The sequence below is a fragment of the Bemisia tabaci genome, chromosome 8 (genome assembly GCF_918797505.1).
Source record: "Bemisia tabaci chromosome 8, PGI_BMITA_v3".
Classification (NCBI taxonomy): Eukaryota; Metazoa; Arthropoda; class Insecta; order Hemiptera; family Aleyrodidae; genus Bemisia; species Bemisia tabaci.
Window position 1 is genome coordinate 23,919,527 of NC_092800.1, and position 27,289 is coordinate 23,946,815.

The window sequence follows — 27,289 nt, forward strand, 5'->3', positions numbered from 1 at the left end:
AGAAAAAATGTAGATAAATAAGCGTGCCCTATGAAGAGTTAAACTTAAATGGAGCTCTCCATCAAATTTCCAAATGTTTGTCGCTGATGCCCTACATGCAATCAGCCCCTAGGAATTCCAAGAAATTTTATGAAACTCTCAGTAATATTAAACTTAATTTTGCATCCTTTGGTAACAAGAGACAGAAGAGAGTTATGACATAGAGAGGTAGACATTAAATGTAACGTCATTTTAAAATCTTAAGTGCATTGAATGAAGCGTTCACCTGTGTGTTTCAAGATAAACAAATGAGGAAAGTTCTTGTAGTGATTTAATAGACGATGACACCCGTAATAAGCGTTTTGGTAAAATGAGTTTATTGGCAACAATCTACTATACAAATATAATACAAGATCCTAAAATCATCAGCAAATTAATTATACAGGAAAACATAAAAGATAAAATCAACAAAGAGACCAAAAAGAATAGCGAATGCAAAAAAATTAATAGAAAATAAAACAGTCAAAATCAGGGCTGGTCCATCGTGTAGATGGAGGCCCCTGCGTTGGCCATGTTATCCAGAACTTGGCTTACGTACTGAGCAACATCAACAATGGCACTATCACTGCGTTTCACAAACGGGTGCTCCAGCAATTTGTTGTATTTCGGTCGCTGTTGTTCGTCCTTGATTAAACTGAAACAAGCAAGCATGAATTAATTTGATGTGCGTATGTATTACATGCACAAAATCAGCCAATTATAGTCGCTAAAATTTGCTTGAGATATGTTTTTATTTTTGCCATGTATGGTCACAGATAAAGGGAGCAGACTCAATTTGATTCCATCAGACTAGACTTGGCTACCATTTGCCATCAGTATCCAATATAGTCAGATGTTATTGCCGATGCAGAGTTGCCTATTTTCTTTCGGTTGGACCAAGCTTCTGCAGTGCGTAAACATGCCTACAAGTCCGAGTTTTGCATGCATTTACTGAATAGGACAACAATAAAAACACACTAAAATACAAAAACAAATGGGTATACAAGGCTAGAGAAGACATAAAACAACCAGGACGTTTCGGGCCAATTACATGCCCATTCTCAACTGGAACAGAAGCTAAAAAATGTAAAAATTAAAACGAGAAAATGAGCATGCAACTGACCGAGGTAGGAATCAGTACTGATTTTCTGCATGCTCATTTTCTCGTTTTAATTTTTACATTTTTTAGCTTCTGTTCCAGTTGAGAATGGGCATGTAATTGGCCCGAAACGTCCTGGTTGTTTTATGTCTTCTCTAGCCTTGTATACCCATTTGTTTTTGTATTTTAGTGTGTTTTTATTGTTGTCTGCATTCGGGCTATTGTGTCTCTATCTCTCTTTTACTGAATAGGTATTTATGGAATTTCATGAATTTTTAAAACATTTTAAGGCCAAGTTTTTTTTGTTAACTTACACTTCGTTAGACTGGCTGCTTTTCCCCTGATGATACATCACCGTACGCAACAGTCAGCTGTAAAACAGCCGAGCATATGCTGGAAGCGCTTCAATTACAAATTAAAAATTCTAATTATGTCCATTTGCTTTTCTTTTAAAAAAGACAGAAGATGACAGCAATAATTTCAAAATATTATCGAAATTCCCCTTTTTAGACTTCCACCACACATATAAGTCCAGAGATGTATATAGGCAATATCAGGATTCTCTTGTACACAGATTGAAAGATTCTAGAGATTTTTCCACCTTTTTTCCTAGCTGATCATTATGAAAAATTCAAGAAATTCAGACAATACGCCTTAAAAAAGGGATACTTGACAGCAAGAAATAGTTGGCATTTTGGCGATTGATACATTCTAGAGTAGGACTGAACTTACCAAGTATTGATGAAGTTGACAAACTCTTGCGAAAAAGTATTCCCATCGTAGTTGGTTGTCAGCTTGGGCGGATCACCTTGCACGACTTGGCAGAGCTGCTCAAATGCGGAGTTCCACTTGGGGTACGGAAAGTGACCAGTGGCTACCTCCATCAAAGTTATGCCCAATGACCATACGTCTGAACGGACATCATAGCCTCTTGCTCGGTACGGATCTATCCTCTCAGGCTGTCGAAACAATGAATAAAATATAAGAATGAAGGGATGGAAATTCATCTTTTTTAAAAAAAAAAAAAAAAAAAATAAGAGGATATACGGATAAAACAAATTAATAAACAATAAAAGGGTTGACTTATGTAATGAAAACTTCACAATTTTTTTGTGTCATGGAGAGAGGCGCAATAACCACAGTTTTTCACACCTCTTTACCACAATATCACAACTGATGCTGTACTAAATTTCTAGCAGCAAAAGCAAACCAATCAAAATGATAAATCAGTGACTGACAACCTTAACTTAAAATTATTGTTTGCCCCAAGATTTATGATTTATTTTTGGCTAAAATAAAAAGCTGGGTGTTCTTAAAGAGCCCTAAAACTCGTTTAATGATACTAAAAATTGAGGTACCCGAGTCGGATTTTGTTTGGAGGCAACACTCGAAACATGTTGGAAAAACAAGCGATGATTGCATTTTGTTCGAAGTTGTTTTGTGTTGTGGGGGCAGGGCTTTTTTCGCACGCAAAGTTTGGGAACCCCTGAAGCAACCCTAAAATTGAAATTCGCTTTCTCATTGGTTGTTCAGAATCACGCAAAAGAAACAAGAAAAAAAACAGAAACAATTTGTTGTTTCGAACAAAATACGACTCTGTTACACAAAATATACTGTATAAGAAAACAACATGGAACAGCAGTTGGGGATTTTATTTTGTTTTTTACAACTGTTAATCTCAAGAAAAACGCAAAATCAGACAATAACACACCAAGAAGGGGGGGGGGGGGATTTGGAGAAGTATCAGTATACAATTAAACCAAATGATTGTACGAGAGAGAAAAACTCCCACTAGTAAACGTGATATGTTACTTATTCTTTCAATATGAGTGTTGATGAGTAACATCCTTTGGTGGAAAATAACCTGCCTAAGAAAAATAAACAAAAACATTGTTGCCAAGTCTCATGACAAGTAAAGTTAAAGTTTTCAATGCATATTTGTCCCTGGACACCCTTATCAGTGATTACACTCATCCATTTAAGGGAATTGGTTACCTGACACAACTCAAACCTGTCGTCGGGCATAGAGTATTTTTCACTAAAATTCAACCTCAGATCAGTTATCCAAAGGTGAAAAGAAAATTCACTAAAAGTGAGGAAAAAACTAAAAAAAAAAAAAAAGAAACTCACAGCCATGTAAGGTCTACATCCAGCATCCCTGGTTTTGGCGATGGAATCGACTAGTTGCCCTGAAATACCGAAATCACATAATTTGACGTTCCCACGCCGGTCCAACAGAATATTGCTTGGTTTCACATCTCTGTGGATTATTTTCAGTTTCTCTTTCAAGTAATTCAAAGCCTTCACAGTCTGTAAAAATAAAGTAAAAGAAAATTAGAGTCCAATTGCCTACAAATAAAAAACACAAAACCCTGAAAATTTTAAGCAAGACCTGGGGAGTCCAGAGGTGGGTTCAATCCTTCGTTATTCTGTTGATGTGGAGTCCATAATCTGTTCTTGATAAACAGTTTTGATAGGTACATCACTGAATGTGTATATAGAATTAAAAAAATATCAACTGGTAAGAGCTATTTTTCCTCTGCCATCTCAAAAACTTTAATTTCACGACCTCTGATATTGCGGGCTAATCTTTAAAGGTGAGTTTCAAATTTATTGAAAATATCAGGGCAATAATAGGTCTGTTGTAATGTTGCATTCATAGGATATAGCCGACAGGCAGATTTTTATTGGAAAAATTGCAAGAGAACTACATTAAGTATACCAGGAATATCTTAAATAAACTCAAAAATGCACTCCTTGCGTAGTCCGTATTATGCATTTTCCAATTCTTCACTTTAACAGACAATTATTTCTTTTTCACCATCAATCTGAAAAAATATCAAATTTTCTTCTGTTTGTATGGTTAGACCTCGGCTTTTATGATTGATAAATTACCACACATTGGTATGCAGCCAGATGATTACCTATACGGTCCAAATCTGGATACAACTTCCTTACGTAAAATAATCATCAAATAAAGAACCATGTTAGCAAAGGTGGCAAAAGTTTAAAAAAATACTCACTGCGACAGTAATTTTTCCTAAAATGTTTTCGGGTATTCTCTGCATCATTTTTTCATAAATAAATTTGTAGAATTTATCTAAAGAAATATCCATCAATTCCATACAAATCCAACAATCACCCTGAAATAAAAAAAAAAATTAATTAAGTGGAAATTATAACTACAGCTACTTATGGGAGAAGAAATTAACTGCATATGAGTAGATACAATCTCTGGACGTCTCTGCTATAATTTGTAATGAATGGGCATTGATTGATTTACTGCAAGTGCTAGCAAACGATTGCACAGATTTTTCAATTTTATACAGCCAAAAATTATAATATGGCTTATGCATGGGCGTGTTTTCACTGCTAACTTATTATACCCTTGAGTGCAGCAAACAAAAATTTAGAGTTGGGCCGAAATGGAATTTTCGCGTCACCGGAACCGGATATCGGTTTTTTGTATCCGGCCGGATCCGGATACCGGATAATTCAAAAAAGTATCCGGCCGGATCCGGATAGTACCGGATCCGGATAGTGCTTTTTCGCGCGAAAAATGTCGCGATTTTTGAGGTTAAGTTTAGTCGACTCACGATCGGTCGTAGCTAACAAAATTCGGGCCTTGAATTTCTTTCCTTATTTCTAGTGTCACAATTGCAATAGTACAAAAATCATGGTTGACAAATAATATGTGTCATAAATATAGCAAGGCAGTTTCTAGCTTTTCGCAGCTGTGCTCATATGTTCAGCAGGAGGGTGTTATCAGAAGTCAGAAATGTAAACAAAACAAAAGTGGAAAACAGCGCTGCCAATCTGACACTTTTGAAAGCACCGCCGCCGCATGCCAATCCAAAGTCACAGCAAATCAAAGCCTGTCTTGACGGAAAATTATTCGGTCAATTTCTGTTGATGAGAATCTCTAAATGAACGAGAGAAATAGATGTTTCAACCGATCACAAACTTAATTGGCCTTTGTTTCGATATTACCGAAACAAACAGCGTGCTGCGACACTACGATGAATGCGGAGTTTTGCACCGACTAAAAACGGGGAATTATGCATATGCTGGTGGCGTTGTTGTTTGTTATTCTCTTTTCCACCTGCATCTATGAAAGTGAAACACGCGGGTCGTAATAATAAAAGGGAAACTGTAATATGTAATAAAAATAAACAATGCACTAAAACTTTAGAAATGGTGGCATGAATTGCAAAACAGACTGAATATAATTAAAATTGTTCAAGACTTAGCAGCATGTAATTCATGTTGAAAGAAAAAAAAATAAACAGAGCTGTATTGAAGGAGAAGAAAAAAAAGTCAAAAGTTTCAGGAAAAAATACAGAAAATTGTATTGATAGGGAGGAAAAAAGAAAGAATATCACCAAAAATTTATCGAAATTTTCAGGGCCAAAAAAGCACTATTCGGCAGGTCCAAAAACCGGATAGCGCGATTATCCGGCCGGATCCGGATACTCGCAAAAATCGTATCCGGCAATCCGGATAATCGCCGGATACCCGGCCCAACTCTACAAAAATTTTAGAGGAAGTTACCTGCTGATGAAGGTTATTAGCACCGATAGTATTTCCGAGTTTGAATATTTGAGACACAAAAACATTAATATCAAGGGTTCAGTGTTGAGATTACATCCCCATTCATTTTACAGCAAACTAAATTAAGTAATTTGTATAAAATTAAGACTTGGGATTTGCCATGGGTAAATATTGATTGGAAAAATATTTAATCCCTCCCAATGAAGACGGCCAGAAAGAGAAAAAGGATGCTAGGTAGGTAAGGCCCACATAGGCATACCCACTTAAACTTCAGATAGGCTACACTGCAGAGAGCACCTTTGAATTGCAAGAGCTGCAACAATCTCCTTTCAGAATATTTACTCTAAGCTGTTTAATTTGAAAAATAAAAGCACATTTCGTAATGTTGCTTACCTCTTTAAATAAAGCTCCGTAAAACTGGACGATATACGGACATTCGTTAGACATCATCACGACATCTAGATCCATGAGCAGCTGTTTTTGTTCTTTCTCATCTACAGTTGACCTAATTCTCTGCAAGTAAATCCAAATAGAAATAATGAGGAAAATTTGAAGCAAATAACGCCGTTGATTCATGAGAAAATCACGGCAGAATAGATAAAGAATTGATAGCTGTGGCCATCCACAGGGAAACGGACCTTCATCAACCGAGGAAAAATTTTCAATAAAGCGATTTTTGTAGAGTTAGATGAAAAGAATCGGATTTTCAATCTCTAGAATGTCCTATAGAATGAGTTGCCAGCGGTTTTGTTTATTTGTACACACAACAGTTGCAAAACCAGTCAAGTAATTTTAAGCTCTGAACATAACGGATCAAGATTTTAAGTGCCTCTTTCTAAAATTTGTTTTTTGAATTGCTGACTGAGCTTTGCCATATCATAGGTTAGGTTTGACATTTCTGGGCATTTTTTGATACAATATGTTAGTAAAACAGTATTCTATGCTCTGATATGTTTCAAACAATTTTGAATTTTTCCTTCCGAAGGTTCCTTTTTCTATGGACCATTACATTTGGACTTCATCTGTGAGCCAAGGTCCCTGTTTACAGAGTTACATTACATTATTGCCATTTGCCCTAATCAGGGTTTCTGTTTTTTCTTCATTTTCCACTTTCAAGACTTTCCCTGAATTGTTTTGCTATTTCCTGGACAACATTTTTGGCTTCATCAAAACATGAAACTTTCCATCAAAACCCTATTTTCAAACTTTCAGTAAAAACTGTGATTTATTCTCTTTATATTACACAGACTTTAGTTAAACTATTGACAAAATCTCCACTTAAAGAGATTTGAATTACAGAAAAAGGCACTCATTAACTTGCTCGCACTCTCTTAAATGGCCCCAACTGAAGTTACTGGGCCGGCATGCTTCACAAAATTCCCTGACTTTTCCAGGTCGCTGCAAATTCCCTGAATTTCCAGGTTTTCAAGACAGTCAGAAACCTTGGTCCCAATGTTTACAATTTTTTTGATATTCAATAATAATCTACAGTTTTACACCATTCTTGTTTGTATTAAAAAATAATGGACTGTCCGCTTCACTATTCAGTTGGTTATAGAATTTATAATTCATACAGCCGTGATTAAAAGCTTTTCTTTAATTATTATTTTGGGCTCCTATTTGGACGGCGATTAATTCGTCACCTGCTGTCAAAGTATCACAAACGCTGTTTGTGCTTAGGCATCATAATTAATCCCAGAAATTTTCAAAAAAGAGCAAACAAAAAATTTAAAGAAAAAATTAAAACAATACTGAGATGTCCAGCAACATAACATCAAAGCATGAATGGCACCTGTGATACTTCGGTTGGAAGATGTCAAAACACTGTAAGTAAACAAGATGAGAAAACTAAAAAGAACAATATTAAATTAGGGCTGGAAAATTCTTACCTTGACAGCCATTAAAGTTTCACTTTTCCGGTGAACCATTTTGTTAACGGTTCCAAAACCGCCTCGTCCTATCTCACCAAAGTCTTGTAGGTCATCTGAGGTAAAGTCATAAACCTTGAAATGAGGGAAAACAAAACATAATAAGAAAGAGATTTTGAACCTTTGATGCATAACAAAACAGTAAAACTGAGAGATTTATTTACCATCCTTATGTGCTTAACTGCCAATTTTAATGGCTTTTTATTTAAATTTATGAGAATTTCCCCAGAACAAATATTGAACATGGTTTGTTTTAGAGTAAATCAAAATTCGTCAAAGAATGAAAATAAAAGAAAAAAACCTCTGACAAGGGGAGCTTCCCAAGTGTAACCGGAATTTCAAGTTGAAATTTCGCATGAAGATACTAGAGATGAAATTTGAGGACCCGTATTTTTTCGTTTTTTCGAATGGGACCGGGAAAGCCCTCAAAAATAACGCGAAAGATGCGGAAAAAACGCAAGCGCTATGCGAGCGGAGCCCCCTGTGCGGGCGGCTTCCAGTGGCACAAGGTAGACATAGGTGACAGAAGCCGGTACCCTTATCAGTTCGGCATGGCCGAACGGATGCGCGCTCGCCTCATAGGTGGGAGATCCCTGGATCGAAACTCAGTTCCGGCTTGTAATTTTTATTTTACATTATGCTTGTTTATTTTTCAATTACTTTTTTTTTGCACCATTCTCTCCGCCACCCGACTTACGAGGTAGAACGCGTTGTGACTGAAGATTTTTTACATTTGCTGATAGAAAATCGATGTTTCTGTGGGATTGAAACGTTATATATAATCGAATACACAAAACACTCTAAAACTCACGAAGGCGACGAAATTTGGTGATTTTTAGAGCATTTTATTTATTCAATTATAAATAACGTTTCAATCCAACAGAAACATCGATTTTCTATCAGCAAATGTAAAAAATCTTCAGTCACAACGCGTTCTACCTTGTAAGTCGGGTGGCGGAGAGAATGGTGCAAAAAAAAAGTAATTGAAAAATAAACAAGCATAAAGTAAAATAAAAATTACAAGCCGGAACCGAGTTTCGATCCAGGGATCTCCCACCTATGAGGCGAGCGCGTAAACGTTTGGCCATGCCGTACTGGTAAGGGTACCGGCTTCTGTCACCTATATTTACCTTGTGCCGCTGGAAGCCGCCCACACAGGGGCTCTACTCACATAGCGCTTGCGTTTTTTCCACACCTTTCGCGTTATTTGTGAGGGCTTTCCCCGTCCCATTCGAAAAAACAAAAAAATACGGGTCCCCTAATTTCATCTCTAGTATCTTCATGCGAAATTTCAACTCGAAATTCCGGTTACACTTGAGAAGCTCCCCTTGTGAGTAAAAATTGTGGGTCTTTTTATTCTCTATAATTTAGATTTAAATTCCAGATATATTCTGCAGTTCATAGGCTCCTCAAAAGCTGTGCATAATTATCTGAGGGTAGAAGTGAGTTACAATAACTCGAATTAAAAAGTTCGCCCAAAAAGGGGCGTATACAATTGGTCTTCATTTTATGCACCATTTCCACAACTTCTGAACTACATTATGCACTTATGGTGATTTGAGGTTCTCATACAGAATTAGAAGCCAAAATGAGCAAGGCTGCTTTCTTAAAGCTCAAGCTTCAAATGCATTGTGCTCACAATACATATATTTCAAAGATACCCTTCTACAGGCAAACTCTTCAATTGAAATTTGTTTCAAATTATACCATGTTTTACCTCAATGAATACAATTCTTAGGTGGTTATACATAAGAATGAGACGACCATCAAAACACTGTTATGAATGATAAGCAATTGAAATGAATCATAAACATCATTTCGGGAGTACAAAATATTTTGAATTTATGTTTTTACACAATTAAATTACGATGGAGGAATAAATGAGTGTCGTTATTACCGAATCCGGTGACACTTGCAACTTCCCGGACGACTGCATGTTTTGGCAAATCTTGAACCGATCCCTATGACAAAGCAATGAAAAAGCATGAAACAAAAGAAATTGATGGTCTGCAATGTAACATTAAAACATTCAAATTTTGCACAGTTTGAGCATGCAGTAAAATGAACAGGTTTTTTTCTCTGAACATTTAATTTTATCTTCATTCAAAAAACCAGAATATAAGATAAAAATCGTCCACAGAATTTTGAATTAATAAAAATGTAGCATAGTAAGTGTAGAGCACTTTCTTCCCATGAGGATCTCTGAACTATTCTATATTTCTCTAGAAATAACATGGCATATTTAAGTTGACTGAGAAACCTATCATACGAACTGACAAAAAAAGTGATCTACGGGAAGATTGCAAGATAAGGAAGAAACACAGAATTCAATCTCCCAATCCAGAAATTGAAAGCTCTGTTTGATGTGATTAACACAAACTTAGTAACGTCAATCCAAAAAGGCCTGAAAGAAAGAATCACATGAATTCAAATGCTTACTTGGACGGGTCAGTGATCACGTCTGAATTAAAAGGTTTGAGCCTGGGCATTGATTTTTGTCTTGAAGAGCTGGAATGTGTGAACCTATCTTCATCAATGTTACAAAACTGACTACTTTTCGGCCTAAAAAGAGAAAAAAATACAACCATATAAATTTATTTGAGAACAAATTTCACAAGTAACTAACACTTAAAGACTTCTCTTCCTATACAAGTGAATCAAGTGAGTTTGATTGAATGAGTGAAAATGTAGGATAAGTGCATAGTGATAGTTATACCCATGAATCATTTCAACAAAAAAACACTAAAAATATGGTCAGAATACTGTATAGTAACAGGATGGTAAATTAGTGCTAGGTTCACTATACTCTACACGGGAATACATATAAAAGCCAAAAAATCCGAAAAATAGAATTAGAGTCACAAAATGAACTCTAATACGTTTCAATGCAAAACTGCAGGATGTAAGTGTTCAGCTCAGGCAGACGCACTGAAATTTTAAGCTGGAGCTATGCCTACAAATTTATACTGGTTTAATTCCTGTTTGATCTTATCAGTAAATGTCACTCAGTGAAGCTAGCCTGGTATCCCGCAATACTTTGAATGGCACTAAAACTCCATCATAGAAAAAACGCATAACAATGTCCGTGTGAAATATTTTAAGCCCCTAAATCCGACAGCGAAAACTACAGTGAATAATTCCGGAAAACAGACTCAGTGGAACGAAAATCATTCATTGGAATGATTTCATGTTGCAGTGAAAAATGTGTTTTTGCACCATACTTTACCTCAAAAAATTACACAGGTCTCCAAAAACCTTTCTTTTTTGGAAATATGATGGTTAATTATTTAGTAATGTTTAGCACAGAGTTCGAAAATTACCTTAATTTTTTCTCTGAACCTGCCATTTGCTGGAATATTGAGAACAGGCTTTTCCTAGGAGAATTAAATTTTCCAGAAAATTAGAGCATACTAGAGATACAGCAAAACCATTTTCATACTCAGAATTCCAAGATACAAAAGGTTTGTATTGCAAAATAAAGTGGGTGAGCTGGCGAGTTTTTAAAATTTGCCGGCTGAGTTTACCTTATTTCTAACAATACTAAATTTACATCCTGGCAAAAATTCCTTGCCACTGCCCTGTTTGAAGAAGCAAAGTACACTTACAACTGATGGAGTTGATAATCACTGGTGCTTGATGGGAACGGCCGCCTTACTCCATCCGAGGACCCGAGGGTTAAGGTTAGCTGTTTCCTTTTTTCACCTGAGAAATACAAAAATGGGTATTAACACAATGAAAAACGGGCTGGGAAGGTGATCATGAGTTTTCAATGAGAAACAAATGGTTCCAATAACTGGCCGGAGATTACCAATGACAGCCTATCTACATGAGAAGGCATCTTACTTTCTCTTGTGTTGTAATTTTTAAACTGAGAACTAAGTAATATTCTACCATGAAATTCTATAAGTTAGTGCCTCATAATCCAAGAGAGGTTCATAGAAAGTTTCAAGGGGCTATGCGTCATTCAGAATTTTGTTTAAAAAATAAAACATGGGAGGAAATTAAGAAACGAGGAATGCAATCCGGCTGCACCTGATTAAATCCTTTTAATTCTACTTGCAAGTACATGTACTAAAATTTAACAACAGTGCTTGTACTTGCACATACTCATTTGAAATTTTTTTATGGAACATGATGCGCAAGGAAGTCATCTAACACTCTCTGTTATTAGCACATCTAATTTTTTTGGGACTTCTTTAAAATTTCTGAGGCTGCACAGCTTAATTTTTAAACCTGTTTACAAATGGACATCCAGGGAAGGTGCGACATAGTTTCTAACACTTTCTTACCTCACCAATAAAAAAACTTTCCCAAACTGGACCCTAGACAGCTCCACTAAACCTATGAAACTGTATTTCAACAATTAAATTGCTCCAGAATCAAGTAATTTGGCATTCCTCTAAGAAAATTGTGACATGAAAACACCTTCAAGTTAAAATTTGACATTTGTGAAGATAATTGACACTTAGAGAGTAACTTACTTTTCATGCCTAATTCTGAAAGGTTGTGATTGCTGTTCGATTTTCGGCAATCCATTTTTGTGTTCTCTTTCGTCAAAACGACTTTGGACTATAAACAAACAAACAAGACAGAAAGATTTAAAAAGGGATCGTTTACAAATCGAAAAAAAGAAACAAAAGAGTATGGTAGACGTCAAATATAAACGACAGAGCATCTAAAAAAAAAATTAAAATCTCAAGTGGTAATATCTACTAACTATTCCAATTAGGCACTTGTCATTCTGAGAGCTTTAAGTAATAGTAAAAAAAGTACATAATTTGTCCTGATTCCTGATATGTTGAATGAATTTTGCTAAATAGCCTTTGCTTGGTGGCAAAATTCTTCCTAATACAAGAAGGAAAGGCTGAGCAGTTATGTTACACACTTTGAAAGTTAGGCAGTTTTTCTCTTACGCATTTGGAGCTACGCATCACCACTGTCACACAATTAGCTAACTGATTTTAACCTTGGTATCATTAAAACCAGCAGGTCAAAGGCAGACGGACACAGCAAAGCTACTATGGTAATAAAAAAATACCTGGCAATCTTCATGCTATGAGTTTATAGATCATGCTCTCAGTTGAGAAGGATAGTCACTGGCGATCACATTTACGGAGTTAAGCAAAACAGGCACTTGAAGCTGAGAACAATTATTGAGATAAAAACTGTTTTCCAATCCTTATCTAAAAAACTCACTCCATAAATCGGAAATAGGAAGACAGGAAACACACAAATTTGAATGTGTGAGAAGGACCTAAAGTGTCATTTATCAGAGAAGCGTGCCACTTCAGATATGTAAATGCAAGTAAAATATGAGATTTATGTCATCATTGCTGAGACTTCGCCACCATTCATGAGCTAATGACTATTTGATACTGACTGAGAACTTCAATACTTCATCAGAGTTAAACCACCATCTCATTTTCTAACTAAACTGAGACACTTCTTTAACTGTACCTACTTCATGTTCACTAGAACTTCCGCTTATTTCAAGCAGCAGAATTCATTAATTTTTGGCATAAAGGTGCACATCCTTAGGAACATTTCAAAATTGCCACAAACAGCTCATTATCGTACAACACAACTGCCTGGAAAATTAGCTGAATTTGTTTGACTGTAAGACTTCTCCATCATCCTCCAAGAAAGCTCAGGTGTCCACTCATTCAAAAATAAACTGTGCGGAGCATTTTAAAACATTGCAATGGACTTACACAATTTTGCAAATAATCAATTCAATTAAAACTTTAGATTGGTGAGGTGAGTAGCTAGCCACTATATCGTCTAGCAATATATTCAGTGCTGATTTTGATGTTAAACCACCTTATCGGAACCTCAGAATTAAAAGTAGCTGGACTGGCTTAGTTTTTCCAAAAGTCATTGACACGATTCAAATATCAAGATACCATAGAAAACCAGGGGCTGATGATTCTAGGCAAAAACTAAGATTTTTCAAGGATATTTCAATGAGACTTTTCAATTCTTTTTTTTGAAAAATGAAACATGATGGGAGATCTACACACGCTGAAATGGAGATGAACATTTTTGATTGAACTTAGGCATTAACATACTTAAAAAGAGGTTGTTGGAATTTTACAATGGATTGATATCTGGTTCATTATCTCTTGGTGGCTAGGAAAAGAAAGAGCGACGCCAAAAACGACCGTTTTTTGGCACAATTTGGGCCAGAAGGGATTTTTCTGAAACCGGGCCCAAACGATACCTTATGATACCCTAAAACTCTGGTAAAAATTTTAGCTTGAGTATACGCACCGTTTTTGAGAAATGGGGGGGCAAAGTTGCCAAATCGCCATCATTCTGGACAGCATTTTTACAGCAAAAAGACGGGAAAAATGGACGAAAAAGTTACACTATTGATGGGTTTGGGCTGTAAATGTTCTTATTGAGCCCCCGTGCATGTAACTGTGTTCAGTTTCAAAAATTTTGGACGTACAGTGGTCCAAAATGGGGAGAAATCGTGGACAGATAAGGATTCTTTGTCAAACTTTTTAAAAATGGAAGTAAAATTGTTGGTCTCCTGCAGAGATCATGGGAAACAATGTTCTTATCGGTCTTCAATGCATTCAATTGAGTTCAGTTTATCAAATTTTCATCGCACAATGGTCCAAAATGGGAAATCAGTGGACAAATTAAGATCTTCTGCCTAACTTTTTAAAAATGATGTACGACTATTGGTCCCCTGCAGAGATCATGGCGAACAATGTTCTTATCAATGCATTCAATTGGGTTCAGTTTATCAAATTTTCATCGCACAATGGTCCAAAATGGGAAATCAGTGGACAAATTAAGATCTTCTGTTGAAATCTAACCTAACCTAACCTAACCTAACCTTTCCTAAATCCTTAGAAAGGATTTATTGTAAAGTATTATTCTAACTACAATTATTCTCTGACAACTAACTAGGACAAAAACCACCCAGTTAGCCGGATTTTAAGGATCCAAAAGCTAAGTTCCTCCTGAATTACCGTTTCCAGACCTCATTTGTTCAGTTCAAAACAGTGAACATGGATAGCTTTTATTGGCTACTAACTTATTTTGAATTTACACCTTTCGAATCTAGTGAAAAACCTCATAGTTTCATGTTATTTTTCAAAAATTTCAACAGAAGATCTTAATTTGTCCACTAATTTTCCATTTTGGACCATTGTGCGATGAAAATTTGATAAACTGAACCCAATTGAATGCATTGATAAGAACATTGTTCGCCATGATCTCTGCAGGGGACCAATAGTCGTACATCATTTTTAAAAAGTTAGGCAGAAGATCTTAATTTGTCCACTGATTTCCCATTTTGGACCATTGTGCGATGAAAATTTGATAAACTGAACTCAATTGAATGCATTGAAGACCGATAAGAACATTGTTTCACATGATCTCTGCAGGAGACCAACAATTTTACTTCCATTTTTAAAAAGTTTGACAAAGAATCCTTATCTGTCCACGATTTCTCCCCATTTTGGACCACTGTACGTCCAAAATTTTTGAAACTGAACACAGTTACATGCACGGGGGCTCAATAAGAACATTTACAGCCCAAACCCATCAATAGTGTAACTTTTTCGTCCATTTTTCCCGTCTTTTTGCTGTAAAAATGCTGTCCAGAATGATGGCGATTTGGCAACTTTGCCCCCCCATTTCTCAAAAACGGTGCGTATACTCAAGCTAAAATTTTTACCAGAGTTTTAGGGTATCATAAGGTATCGTTTGGGCCCGGTTTCAGAAAAATCCCTTCTGGCCCAAATTGTGCCATTCTTGGCGTCGCTCTTTAACTTGAAGAGTCGCACGGACTAAAAGATGCTTCTGAGTTTTTATCAGACAAATCCTGCCAGTCTCTGATGCTCTTTTGTAATATTCTTTGATAACTCTCAGATCTGCAGTGACCCAAAAACTAAACATGATCCTCCAGAGGTGCAAATTGTTCATGGCCTCTGCAATTTTTTGGGGGTATGTCTGCAATTTGGTTGCAACCACAATCGAGAAAAATTTGCACCCGTGTAATCCTCTGACTAAAATTCGACTTTTTTCTCAGTTATGATCAAGGATAAGTATTCAATTTTGATCAGTGTGAGTAATTGCTCCCTAGGTGCTATAGGTAGAAGGAATATGGCTTACAGAGATAGATGCACAAGTGGGGAGGGAGGTTAAAAAGTTTTAGGTACAGGAAGAAGAGTAGGAAAAGATGTTGCTAGGTACTGAATGGGATTACAGGCATGCTAGGGAAAAACGCCGTATGAACATTCGAGAGTTGCCAAATGTCCTTCGATGAAATGTTTATTTTTGAGGATAGTCAGGAATATTTTTCCTTTAAATTTTCGGAATCTTTGGGTGAAATTGCGAACAAAATTATCTGAAAAATTGGCTGGAAAACAATTACAAGTTTACCAGGAAATTTGCAGTTTATCAAAGGAAATTTGGCAATGCCTGAAGGCTCATATAGCATTTTTCCTTAGCACGGCAGATTAGCCTTCATGGGCTATTTGAAATAATTTTAAAAAAAAAGTGTGAAGGAAGTAGGTAGAACACACACTAGATACTGTCATCTGTTTGCAACTGATTTTTGGATGAACATTTTTCTGTTGGAAAATTGAATCATTTTCTTTTCTATGTCCCTAAGTACTATTGTTTGACATTGTTTTACTGCATTGCAATGCTCAAGAATTTAAAAAAAAGTGTTGATTTTCGGCCAGACCTTACTTTTCATTTTTTTTTGCAGAGATTCCTCAAAAATAGGAAAATTTAGAGACAGTTGAAGGGATTTCCTCCTAAATTAGAAATAAAGTTTTACCTGCACTCCTCCTGTAAATATTATTTTATGGTGGGATTTTCCACTTGTCTCATGTGTTAGAATGAGGCTCAGCTAGGACCATAAATAACTGTCGACCATTCTCGACCAAATAGACACAATAATCTGTTTAAAATGTGCTTAAAAACCAAGATGAAAAAAGATTGAAGTTCACCAATTCAATTATACATTGGTTTAAAAAGCAGAAACCTTCGATTTAGCTATGAGATGTGGAATTCAGTAAGTACCTTAAAACCTGGCTGAAAAGAGGTAAACATAGTATTTGTTCTTACATATTTGGACGAAGATAATGAGAGATTCCAAAGCAGAGTAGTTCACGAGCTTGGCTCAAATGATGGGGACAATTCAGATTCGGGAGTAAGCATGTTAAAAAGTTTCTGTTTCGGCCATATCAGCAGTGGGGGCGTTGTGTCCCCACGAAGAGCTTGTACTCTGAAAAACAAAACAAAAATAACTTGATGATGCAAATTACGGAAATTCAGAGCAGAGTGAAGCACGTTTAAAGTAAACACACTATCTTCTATTCACAAAGCAAAAAAGTTCTTGGGTAGGTATCGCTGGCACCTAACCTAGATGAGCTTGTTAAGAGGCGAACATAAATCAGGGGCAGTGAAAAAGACATATGTACTGGCATGATTTCGTTATTGACTGCAACGTAGCAAACCAGAGGAAATGAGATACGCACAGAAGTGATAAAGGAGTTCCCGCAATACGAATAGATAAACCCTTTCCGTTGAGGCTGGGGTGATAATGGTGCCAACGGGAATGCAACGGGATCGTTAGATCGGCGAGATGGGTGGAATGCTGTTCTTGAAAGCCGACAAAGGGTATCCCTGGGTATGGGCAACCAAAATGCCCCTCGTCACGGATTTTGAATTTAATGGTCTAAACCCTTTCAGGAGGTCCTAAAAACATGGTTTTGGGCAATTTTACCCTCCTGACCCCAACCACCCCCCCTCCAGCCCCGAAAAACCCATTTTTCGGGGAATTTTGGGGTATTTTCACGTTTTATTTCATATCTCCCGCAATTTTCGATAAAAATGCACCAAAATTTCACCAATTACACATCAGACCAGTCAGATTCTTGGGTAAAAAAATCAAATTTATCGTACCTTATTTAGGCCCCTAAAAAAATTCGTAAAAATCGTCTATTTCCAATTTTTTTCAGATTTTAGCGGTTTTAAAAAAAATGAGGACACATACATTTTTTGTTTTTGCCTTAAAATGTAGGTAATATACCCAGTTGTTACCAAAAAAAATCTCAAGCCTTCACGCGTGGTGCGTCCCACCGAAAAAATGGTTTTTTTGGCGCCAAAACGGTTAAAATGGCTCTTTTGGCAACGGTTTACTCGCACGCTATCAAGATTGTAACACTAAAATCACTAATTTTTGGTTTCAATGTTTCAAGAGGCATGCCCTAGTATCGTCAGAAAAGGTTTCAAGTCAATCGAGTCCTTGCGCCCCACGTAAAGTACCGGTTTTTGGCGCCGAAATGGTCATCATTGCTATTTCAGAAGAGGTTACTCGCGTAGGGTGGCCCTTATTTTTGAATTTACGGAGTTTAAAGTGCGGAACCCTGCAAATGGTTTCATTTGACGAGAAAATAACGGGGAAAAAATAAAAATTGAGAAAACAGCGTTTTAAAACGCGCCTCAAAGAGCCTAAAGTTCCGAGCGTGGCGTGCGAAGACGCGTTTTTTCGTCATTTCGCGAATTTTTTTCCTCCCTTTAAAATGTTCCTACGGCTTTGAAATTTTTAGAGATTATACACTGTTTAGAGTACTTTACGAGAAAAATAATGAAATTTACATAGCTCAGTTTAAAATTCTCTTTTATCCCCATCAAAGAGGCCACGTCGTGCGATTTTGCCGATTTTCCCTTTATATCGTTCATTATTGCTTGTTAGCCCCGAAATACCATTAAATCGACTTGTTTTCCAGCAGCTGAACAGAATTGTTTATTTTTGGTTTAAATGACTCGGTAGACACTCTACTTCTAGAATCTGAAGAATTTTTGCTTTTGACTCTTCAAAAAATTTAATCTCGTTCAGGCAAACCGTGCCGAGAGAATGTTATGAACAATCATCGACGAAATCGCATGATGTGGCCTCTTTGATGGGGATAAAAGAGAATTTTAAACTGAGCTATGTAAATTTCATTATTTTTCTCGTAAAGTACTCTAAACAGTGTATAATCTCTAAAAATTTCAAAGCCGTAGGAACATTTTAAAGGGAGGAAAAAAATTCGCGAAATGACGAAAAAACGCGTCTTCGCACGCCACGCTCGGAACTTTAGGCTCTTTGAGGCGCGTTTTAAAACGCTGTTTTCTCAATTTTTATTTTTTTCCCCGTTATTTTCTCGTCAAATGAAACCATTTGCAGGGTTCCGCACTTTAAACTCCGTAAATTCAAAAATAAGGGCCACCCTACGCGAGTAACCTCTTCTGAAATAGCAATGATGACCATTTCGGCGCCAAAAACCGGTACTTTACGTGGGGCGCAAGGACTCGATTGACTTGAAACCTTTTCTGACGATACTAGGGCATGCCTCTTGAAACATTGAAACCAAAAATTAGTGATTTTAGTGTTACAATCTTGATAGCGTGCGAGTAAACCGTTGCCAAAAGAGCCATTTTAACCGTTTTGGCGCCAAAAAAACCATTTTTTCGGTGGGACGCACCACGCGTGAAGGCTTGAGATTTTTTTTGGTAACAACTGGGTATATTACCTACATTTTAAGGCAAAAACAAAAAATGTATGTGTCCTCATTTTTTTTAAAACCGCTAAAATCTGAAAAAAATTGGAAATTGACGATTTTTACGAATTTTTTTAGGGGCCTAAATAAGGTACGATAAATTTGATTTTTTTACCCAAGAATCTGACTGGTCTGATGTGTAATTGGTGAAATTTTGGTGCATTTTTATCGAAAATTGCGGGAGATATGAAATAAAACGTGAAAATACCCCAAAATTCCCCGAAAAATGGGTTTTTCGGGGCTGGAGGGGGGGTGGTTGGGGTCAGGAGGGTAAAATTGCCCAAAACCATGTTTTTAGGACCTCCTGAAAGGGTTTAGACCATTAAATTCAAAATCCGTGACGAGGGGCATTTTGGTGCCCTTACCCAGGGATACCCTTTGTGAGGAGACGTCGACCGAAATGAAATTGAAACGCAAGTTGGAGACCACTGATGCACAGCCAGTTTAAATACGCGAGTAACAGGATTGCTATCTCGAAATTCATTGAACTATGGAAACACGTCTGGACGAGGAAACCCAGAGACCACTTACCAATTTCGAGACCGAAAATTTGGTGACAATACCGATTTATTACTTTCTACTCGCTGCGAGCATGATTAGGATGAGCTAAAGTTCAATTCGCGAACGAGAATCACACTTGAAACACAGCGTGGAAATACACAACTTTTGATTACAAACACTTATGAGGAGGAAAAAGTGTGAGATAAGATAATTTCGCTGAATTTGCTGATTATTTTCACTTCGCTGGATCTCAAAATCCGATTGGCGAAATTGACAGTCAAAATAGAGTTCCTGCAGAGGTCGCTAGAGAGCAGCACTGCAGTGGTACTCATCAACTGGCGCGGAATTTAAAAGTAGCCAGGTCGTGACCAGTCCCGAATTTCTATCCACCCTGATCAGGAATTTTAGGATTTTTAACTATTTTTCGTAGATTCTAAGTCTATTAGCGGGCGTCTCAATTTTTCATAATCTAAAATTTCCCCATAGTATGAATTTCTTATGAAGAAAACCATTTTGTACCCGAAGTAATTTCCACTTAGAAAAATATGTCGAACATCTACCTTGAAAAGTAGGTAATTATTTAATTTTCTAAATACTTAATCATTAAAAAACCAGAGACTCCATCCTCAGCCATACCACCGCCTCTTCCCTACCCCTCCTACTATTGATCATTGACAATGAGAAACATGCAACTGCCTGGCCACCGTTCAATATGAAATGCCTCCTTTAGCGTTATGCATTATTATTGCCACTTTTACCTGTATAGTATGCAAGTTTTCGAATCGCGCGACTCATACTTTTTTTCTGCCCTCCCCCCTTTAAAAACTTAACTCACACATATCATGTTATTGAAAAAGGAAAATTTATAGGTTTAATCTTGACATAATATATATTACTTATGTAGAAATTCAGCCACTGAATCCTGATTGATTGAATCGTGAAGTGTTGATTTCCCTGAGGAATAAAGCAAATTAATATTCAGGCAAATACGGCCGGATTTACGTACCCAATTGCCCCCCCCCCCCCCCCCACGAATTGTCGCCGAGGGCGGAGAGGGGGGGGGTCATGCCGTACGTACATCGCTTACCCAACATATTTTTTTATGCGGATTTTTGGACTCTTTCATCAAATATTTTGCGGTCTACATTGATAATCACCGTGCACCTGAGTTTTCTGGATTGAATCGCCATGTTGCCGCGCCACCCTTCCGGCGGTGCGGTGTTTCCTGCAGCACCCTGTTTGCGTTTTTCTCTTCGCACATTTTTTGCGGCCCCAAGAGTGACGCCCTCCGGCATGCTCCGAAGTGAGTATGTGATGTGGTATCACGCGGAAATGAAGGGAATTCTCAGCTTTTCACCTATCAAGAGTGGCAGTGGCCACCTCCGGTCGAGGAAAATGATGCTACTGAAGTCCCGATAGCAAAGTGGTGGCCGACACTCTTAGTCACACATAACTCCCTTAATTTGAAAATTGATTCGGTTTTCTCAAATTACTGACGCTCATGCAGGTAGGCCTTATCCTCTCGTCGTTAAATGCGGGAATCAAGGCAGGAATTCGAACGCCCGCGTAAGTATGTGATGTGGTATCACGTGAAAATGAAGGGAAATAATATCTTTTCGCCTGCCTTAAAGTACTGCCGCACAATGGATCGAGTCAATGAGAGAGGTCGGACAAAATTTGGAAACTTTAAGTAAAAGCTTATAACTCCGTTCATACACAATTTTGAGGTTTTAAAAGTGGCTCCATTGGTTTTCTTGTGAAATTTTCCTTTCAGAAACACCCTTTAAATTTCAAAATGTGACGAAATAAACATCAAATTTTGCAATTTAAGTTGAAAATTTAATGTCCGACCTTTCTGATTGACTCGATCCTTTGTGTGCCGTTCATGCATGTGCATTATGCTCTCATCGTTGAATGCGGAATCAAACGCGCAACTGTTCGAACTCTGGACTGATAAGTCGTATCGCATAGCAAATTTAAATTAAGCGAAGGGTGTTCGTACCTGTAAAAAAAGATACAGTATTATGGCTTGCTGTATATATTTTGCAAATACCTGAGCGCATTTTTGGAAATTAATGAATTGCTGGGATTACTTTACCAGACAGATGAATTCTAGTAGAAAATACACGATGACTTGGTAAAACTATGGAGATGCGCATAGAGGGAAGATGGTCTTTAGCATTTCTGCTCGTATTTTGTTTCCTTCAAGAAAATATCAAGCATTTATCTAATGATGATTTGTGCGAAATTTTCAAGAATATTCTCTGACATGAAGACAAGAATTAATAATATTTTTGCTCATCGTGAAAGTCCGTCAATTTAAAAATCCCGCCGACGTATGGAGTGATGACGTCACACCAAAGAAGTCAACTGTAGCATGCTAAATATATTTGACTCTCCTTCCCTAATTTTTCTCAATCCCTCAAACCAATCGTATGATTTTTCCGGAAAAAATCAGGAGCTTATTATTAATTATTTTTGGTTTTTGGTTATTACTTCATCATTAATGATGAGGTATTATTCATTATGGGCTCCAAATTTTGGTAGATAATCTGGTGCCATTAGTTCTAAGTTGGTAATTGTATTTTGTTTTGTCAACAGTAGCCCTAACCTACAAGCAATTAAAAATAAAAGTTCGTTTCCGTATTGATTTCCTTTTATTCAATTTTTGTTTATTTGTTTCTTTCATTTTTCTCCGCATTAATTGGGTTTGTGCTCGATGGGACGAAGTTCGAGCCGATCTCGCTCACCATCACCTCACAGGAGAAAGCATAGAAGCAAATCCAGAGAAAGAGACCGAGATAGAAGACGACGTCCCTCTCCGAAGCGAAGGTAGTATTATCAATTCCTGTGCGAGTATTAAAAATGTGGCTTTCGAGAGACTAAAGAAATTCCTAGAAGTTGTCTTAAGTTGGCCCGTCTATCTAAAGAGTTTTGCCAGAATGAGCCTATCTGTTCCTGTTGGTATTCTCCTAGAAGATCGAAGAGACTACGGAGGGCAACACTCTATTGATATAATAATCTTACTCATTCATTCAAATTAGTAGTTTACAAGGCAAATTTTTGAATATACTGAACGCCTTTACATAAGCAAATAATAGCTTGTGAGGATGGGCATCAAAATGTTTCATTTCTAACTCACACAGCTTAGACGAACGAACAGTTTTGGTGCCCGTATTACCGTGACAATCATTAACTTAGAAAAAATGTAGAATATTTTAAGATTTTACGGCAAGTATATTTTCTTGAATAATTAAGAATATTTAAATTCAAAACAAGATTCTTGATTCGATCAGCCTGACACGTCTGGAGGTCTTTCTCCTCACTGCCTCTCTAGTGGAGTCCACGCCAAATAATTTTGAGCACTTTTGGAGGATCTATGTCAGAGGAGCTGCCAACTTGATTCTTGCATTTGCTTTCAATGCTTGACTAAAAACAGATGATTTAATATCACTCTAGAAGTGCACGATTTTATTTGGCAGGGGCTTTTGTGACATTTTGTTTTATTTTTTTATTTTCCGAAGGCATGTAATTCCCCCACACAAGCTTTTAAATTTGGGAGAGTACATATCTACTGTTTCATGCCATTTTTGTACTTTTCTGGAATAAATCTATAATTCTAAAAAAAATTCTAAAATCTAATGATTCTGTAGCGAGGGACATCTGCGAATCATCTGCTGGCTAAATTTCTTACTTTAATTCTTTAATTTTCTTCAATTTTTGCATGAGCTATTATAGAAAGCTATCGGTTTATTTAATTTAAGTTTCAATGTGCTTATGCCAATCATTGCTCATGAGACTCTTTTTTTATTCTTTAAAGGTCTATTGATCGTGAAAGAGATCGGGGCCGCGACAGAGACCGTGAAAGAGAAAGAGACCGCGACAGACTCAGCAGGAAACACTACTCCAGATCCAGATCAAGGTCACCTGTTCGGAGCAAAAAGTATGAAAGACCTACTGTCTCTGGTGAGTTGATGTTTATTTTACTACTTTGAACTGTTGGCCTCTTGATTGATCCGAGAAAAACTACACTGTCAAAGCCTCAACATTCACTAACCAAATCCTCATTTTGGGTTTTACTAATTTCTTCATGGCTGTGATCCTTTCACACATCAATGCTTGTATTCAACCTCAATGCCATCGCGCATCCAAGAAGTGTCACGGTCTGAAAAAGTAACTTTTCCCCTATCCCCTTTTTTCCCCTCTCTGGCCTCCAAGATAGACTTCTTGAAAATGATGTCAGTGAGAGGGTCATGTCAAAGAAACCGACCAGGATCAGTGGTATTTTCAGTTGACAACATAAATCAATATCGGATTTTTAAGTGTAAGTACTTAATGTTGCTGAAAATTGTAATACGTTACTTTCTTTCTTCCATTTGCAGCGGCTGACTTACAGAATAAGACAAACGATGAACAAGAAATGCTAAAAGTCATGGGATTCTGCACTTTTGACACAACGAAAGGAAAACAAGTTGAGGGCAATGATGCTGGAGCTGTGCACGTCATACTGAAGCGGAAGTATCGTCAGTACATGAATCGGAAAGGTGGATTCAATAGGCCTCTCGACTTTGTGGCCTAATTCTGTTTTGACGAGCATCACATACAGATCATTAATTCCATCAATTAATCTCATTCATAGGAACTGTAATCTGCTTTCCTGGTCTCAGTTCTTGTAAATATGTAACAGTTATCATTATATAAAATGTATATTTGTCTCTAATTAGAAGTTAGTCACAGATACGTATAAAGTTAAGATTTTTTTCAAATCGGCTCTATTGCAACATCCACCCAAAGGGCAGGATGACTTGCCATAGGAAAAACAAATATTACAGAGATGAAAGCCAGCTAATCTTGAGTAAATTGCTAATGAAGAGAAAATAAAAAAAAAAAAAATGCTGAAGGCTATAAAAATACTAAGTACATCTAAGAGTTGAAATAGAATACTCCAATTCCAAAGAAAGAAAGAAATAATTTTCCACTCTCTCCAAAAGGTTTTTTACCTTAAAAGACCCTACTGTTATTTTTCATCAATTTTGTTTCATTTCAGTAGAATTTTCTCTTGAAACAGGGTTCATGCAGCCTCAGTGCTAAAAATTCAAGCACTTTTCAAGCACATTTTTCTGAATTTTCAAGCACTTTTCAAGCACTTTCAAGAGCCTTTTGGAAGCAGTTTTGCGCGAGATTCAAGAAATTTTTCCACAGGACCTTTGACATAAAAACTCCTAATAGCGAGACAGATATCAACAACCAACTAAAATGAGTATTTTCCTCTAATTAAAAAATACACGGATGTATAAATGAAAGACCATCCCAAGTGTCAGTACCAATACTGACAACCCAGTAAGTAAATACCTCTAAATTCTAAGCAAAAAAAAGTAAAATCCTGGCTCACCGCATAAGTTTTCGACCAACTACCCATCCATACTTACACCTGAATGTTTTATTCCAATTTATTCAAAACGTTGGTTTAAAAATAAAAAGAAAAATAATGATAATAATAAATAAATATCTTACTTTCATATTCATTGAGACAACGTTAATCATTAAGAAGTGATGGATATCGATAGGTATAAGATGGGCTGAAGATGGTGCAACTTATGAAAGAGTTAATAGAAAATCTGCATGCTATCCGATGGGTTAAATCCGATGGATATCGATAGACCTATCGATACCTGTATAAGATGGGCTGAAGATGGTGCAACTTATGAAAGAGTTAATAGAAAATCTGCATGCTACCCGATGGATTAAATTCATGAGAATAGTAGGGTACTTGGACAAGAAGCTCAAAATTGCAGATTCATTCTTGATAAAGCTGAAGCAAGATGTTTTCTGATAGTCTTTCACTATTGTAAAAATATTTGAATTTTAAAAAGTGGGATTTCTTAATTTGAAGCTACACGTAAGGAGTATGTCTGGAGTATGGAACGGCACATCATTTGAAAAAAGAGTCTTTATGAACACTAAAAAACCGGACGAAAGAAGAAAAAAAAACACTTTCAAGAAGATAATGGACCCACATCATTGAAAAAAAATAAGGTAAAAAACCAGAAGTAAAAAGAAAAAAATGTTAATGTGAAATTAAATAAATGTAGGTATGAAGAAAAATGTTTTTACAAGCAGTTTAAAAAGTTATAGATTTTAACCGAGACTTATGGTTCTTTTTCACAACTGTTTGGAGAGTTTCGAAATTTCTCCTTCAACGATTACTAACTCTTCTTTTTTTCTTTTAGCACTTTGGCGGAAACTATTGGACTTAACAATTAATGAGAGATCTTGCTTCTTTTCAGCTTTGTTCTGCCAGGTCGTCTGCACCTTTTTCTAAGGTCTTTACATCTTCACATAAGCGTCTTTTTCTCTCTTGTAGAGATTTTGTTTTTTCTGACTTTTCATTTTTAATAGCTGTGAGAGCCTTGATTTTCTTTTCTTCCTCTAAATAGGTAGCATATCTACTGCGAGCACCTGATACACTTTGTCTTAACTCTTTGGTTATTACCATACTGGATAAGCTCTCCATTTCATCGGTAAACTCATGTACATAACGCTGTGCTATGTAGGACTGCTCCTTTAAATTTTCTACTTCTAGGTTTTTATTTACACTAAAACCTCTCTCCACTGATGCTTGTCCATGACTTAAGAGTAGAGTTATTTTGAAAACTTTCCATAAATTTTTGTATTCATCCTTGTCCATAAAGTTAATATAAAACTCATCAACTCTTGACTTCTCTTTATAAGGCTCATATTGTGCAAAGGTGACAGCTTTCTTTAAGACAACGTTTTGATAAAATGAATCAATTCATCAAGAATAATATCAACTTTACCAGCTACGACTATTTTACAATCACACAATGTATTTAAGACAGACCTCATTTTCTTCTTGCAAACAGCTGACCGACTAACAGGAGAAGAATCTGCATCTAGGTGAATCATACTTCTCGGATCCAAACAGGACAAATTTCGAACTAAGACATGTGATATTGGAGATTTTTCTAAAAATTTTTGACAAGACATTCTTGTAAAATCTAATAGCGCCAGTAATTAGATCAAAGTTATCTTTTTCAGCCACTTTCAGCAGCGACGAAAGACTGAGCAGGCAACTCAGCAGAGTTAGTTCTCGTTTCAATTTCAACACGTTTTAATACTTTCCAGTGTACGTCTGAAAAGTCGAATGCTTTCTCATTTGACCTCCGAAAAGTGGATCTGAGAAATTCAAGCACGTTTTCAAGCACTTTCCTAAAAATCAAGCACTTTCAAGGCCTTGAATTTTTTTTTTAAAATCAAGCACTTTTCAAGCACTTTTCAAGCTTGCATGAACCCTGTGAAATACTTCAAGAATGTTTCGAACTGAAAACTTTCAAGACTCATATGAAATAATAAAATATTTTTAGGTACGGGTAAAAATAAAATATCCTCCAACTTCTAATCAATCTTTGATCAACACTTTGAATCCATATGTTCTTATTAATTGTGACATCTGATTGTCAAGAGGGCCTCAAGAATTATGCTATTAGAAATGGAAGTCCCTTTTCTCATCATTTTTTTAGGATTTTTGAATCATCTTTGGGATCAGTGTATTATCTGATAACATCGATAATTTTTTTAAACAATAAAATTTTGTGAAA

The 27,289-nt window shown here is 36.6% G+C and overlaps 2 protein-coding genes across 4 annotated transcripts; one reads left to right on the forward strand and one right to left on the reverse strand.

The window, feature by feature from the left end:
* Positions 1–333: 333 nt before the first annotated feature.
* Positions 334–19,955, reverse strand: Mkk4 (dual specificity mitogen-activated protein kinase kinase 4). Of its 3 annotated transcripts, none has more exons than XM_019044764.2 (12): positions 19,701–19,955; positions 16,690–16,849; positions 12,078–12,165; positions 11,202–11,298; positions 10,036–10,158; positions 9,494–9,557; positions 7,558–7,671; positions 6,062–6,181; positions 4,141–4,260; positions 3,248–3,427; positions 1,850–2,076; positions 334–673 (listed from the first exon to the last, which is right to left on the reverse strand). In XM_019044764.2, the coding sequence occupies exons 3-12, from the start codon at positions 12,130–12,132 to the stop codon at positions 508–510; spliced, it is 1,266 nt and encodes a 421-aa protein (XP_018900309.1). In that variant the 5' UTR covers positions 12,133–12,165; positions 16,690–16,849; positions 19,701–19,955; the 3' UTR covers positions 334–507. The 3 variants fall into 3 exon arrangements, with proteins under 3 accessions (XP_018900309.1, XP_018900310.1, XP_018900313.1); XM_019044765.2 differs by lacking the exon at positions 19,701–19,955 and adding an exon at positions 17,103–17,237; XM_019044768.2 differs by lacking the exons at positions 16,690–16,849; positions 19,701–19,955 and adding an exon at positions 12,635–12,708.
* A 2,316-nt stretch (positions 19,956–22,271) lies between these two features.
* On the forward strand, positions 22,272–24,418 carry ytr (U4/U6.U5 small nuclear ribonucleoprotein 27 kDa protein yantar). Its single transcript, XM_019044774.2, has 3 exons — positions 22,272–22,502; positions 23,491–23,636; positions 24,053–24,418. The coding sequence occupies exons 1-3, from the start codon at positions 22,390–22,392 to the stop codon at positions 24,247–24,249; spliced, it is 456 nt and encodes a 151-aa protein (XP_018900319.2). The 5' UTR covers positions 22,272–22,389; the 3' UTR covers positions 24,250–24,418.
* Positions 24,419–27,289: the final 2,871 nt, after the last annotated feature.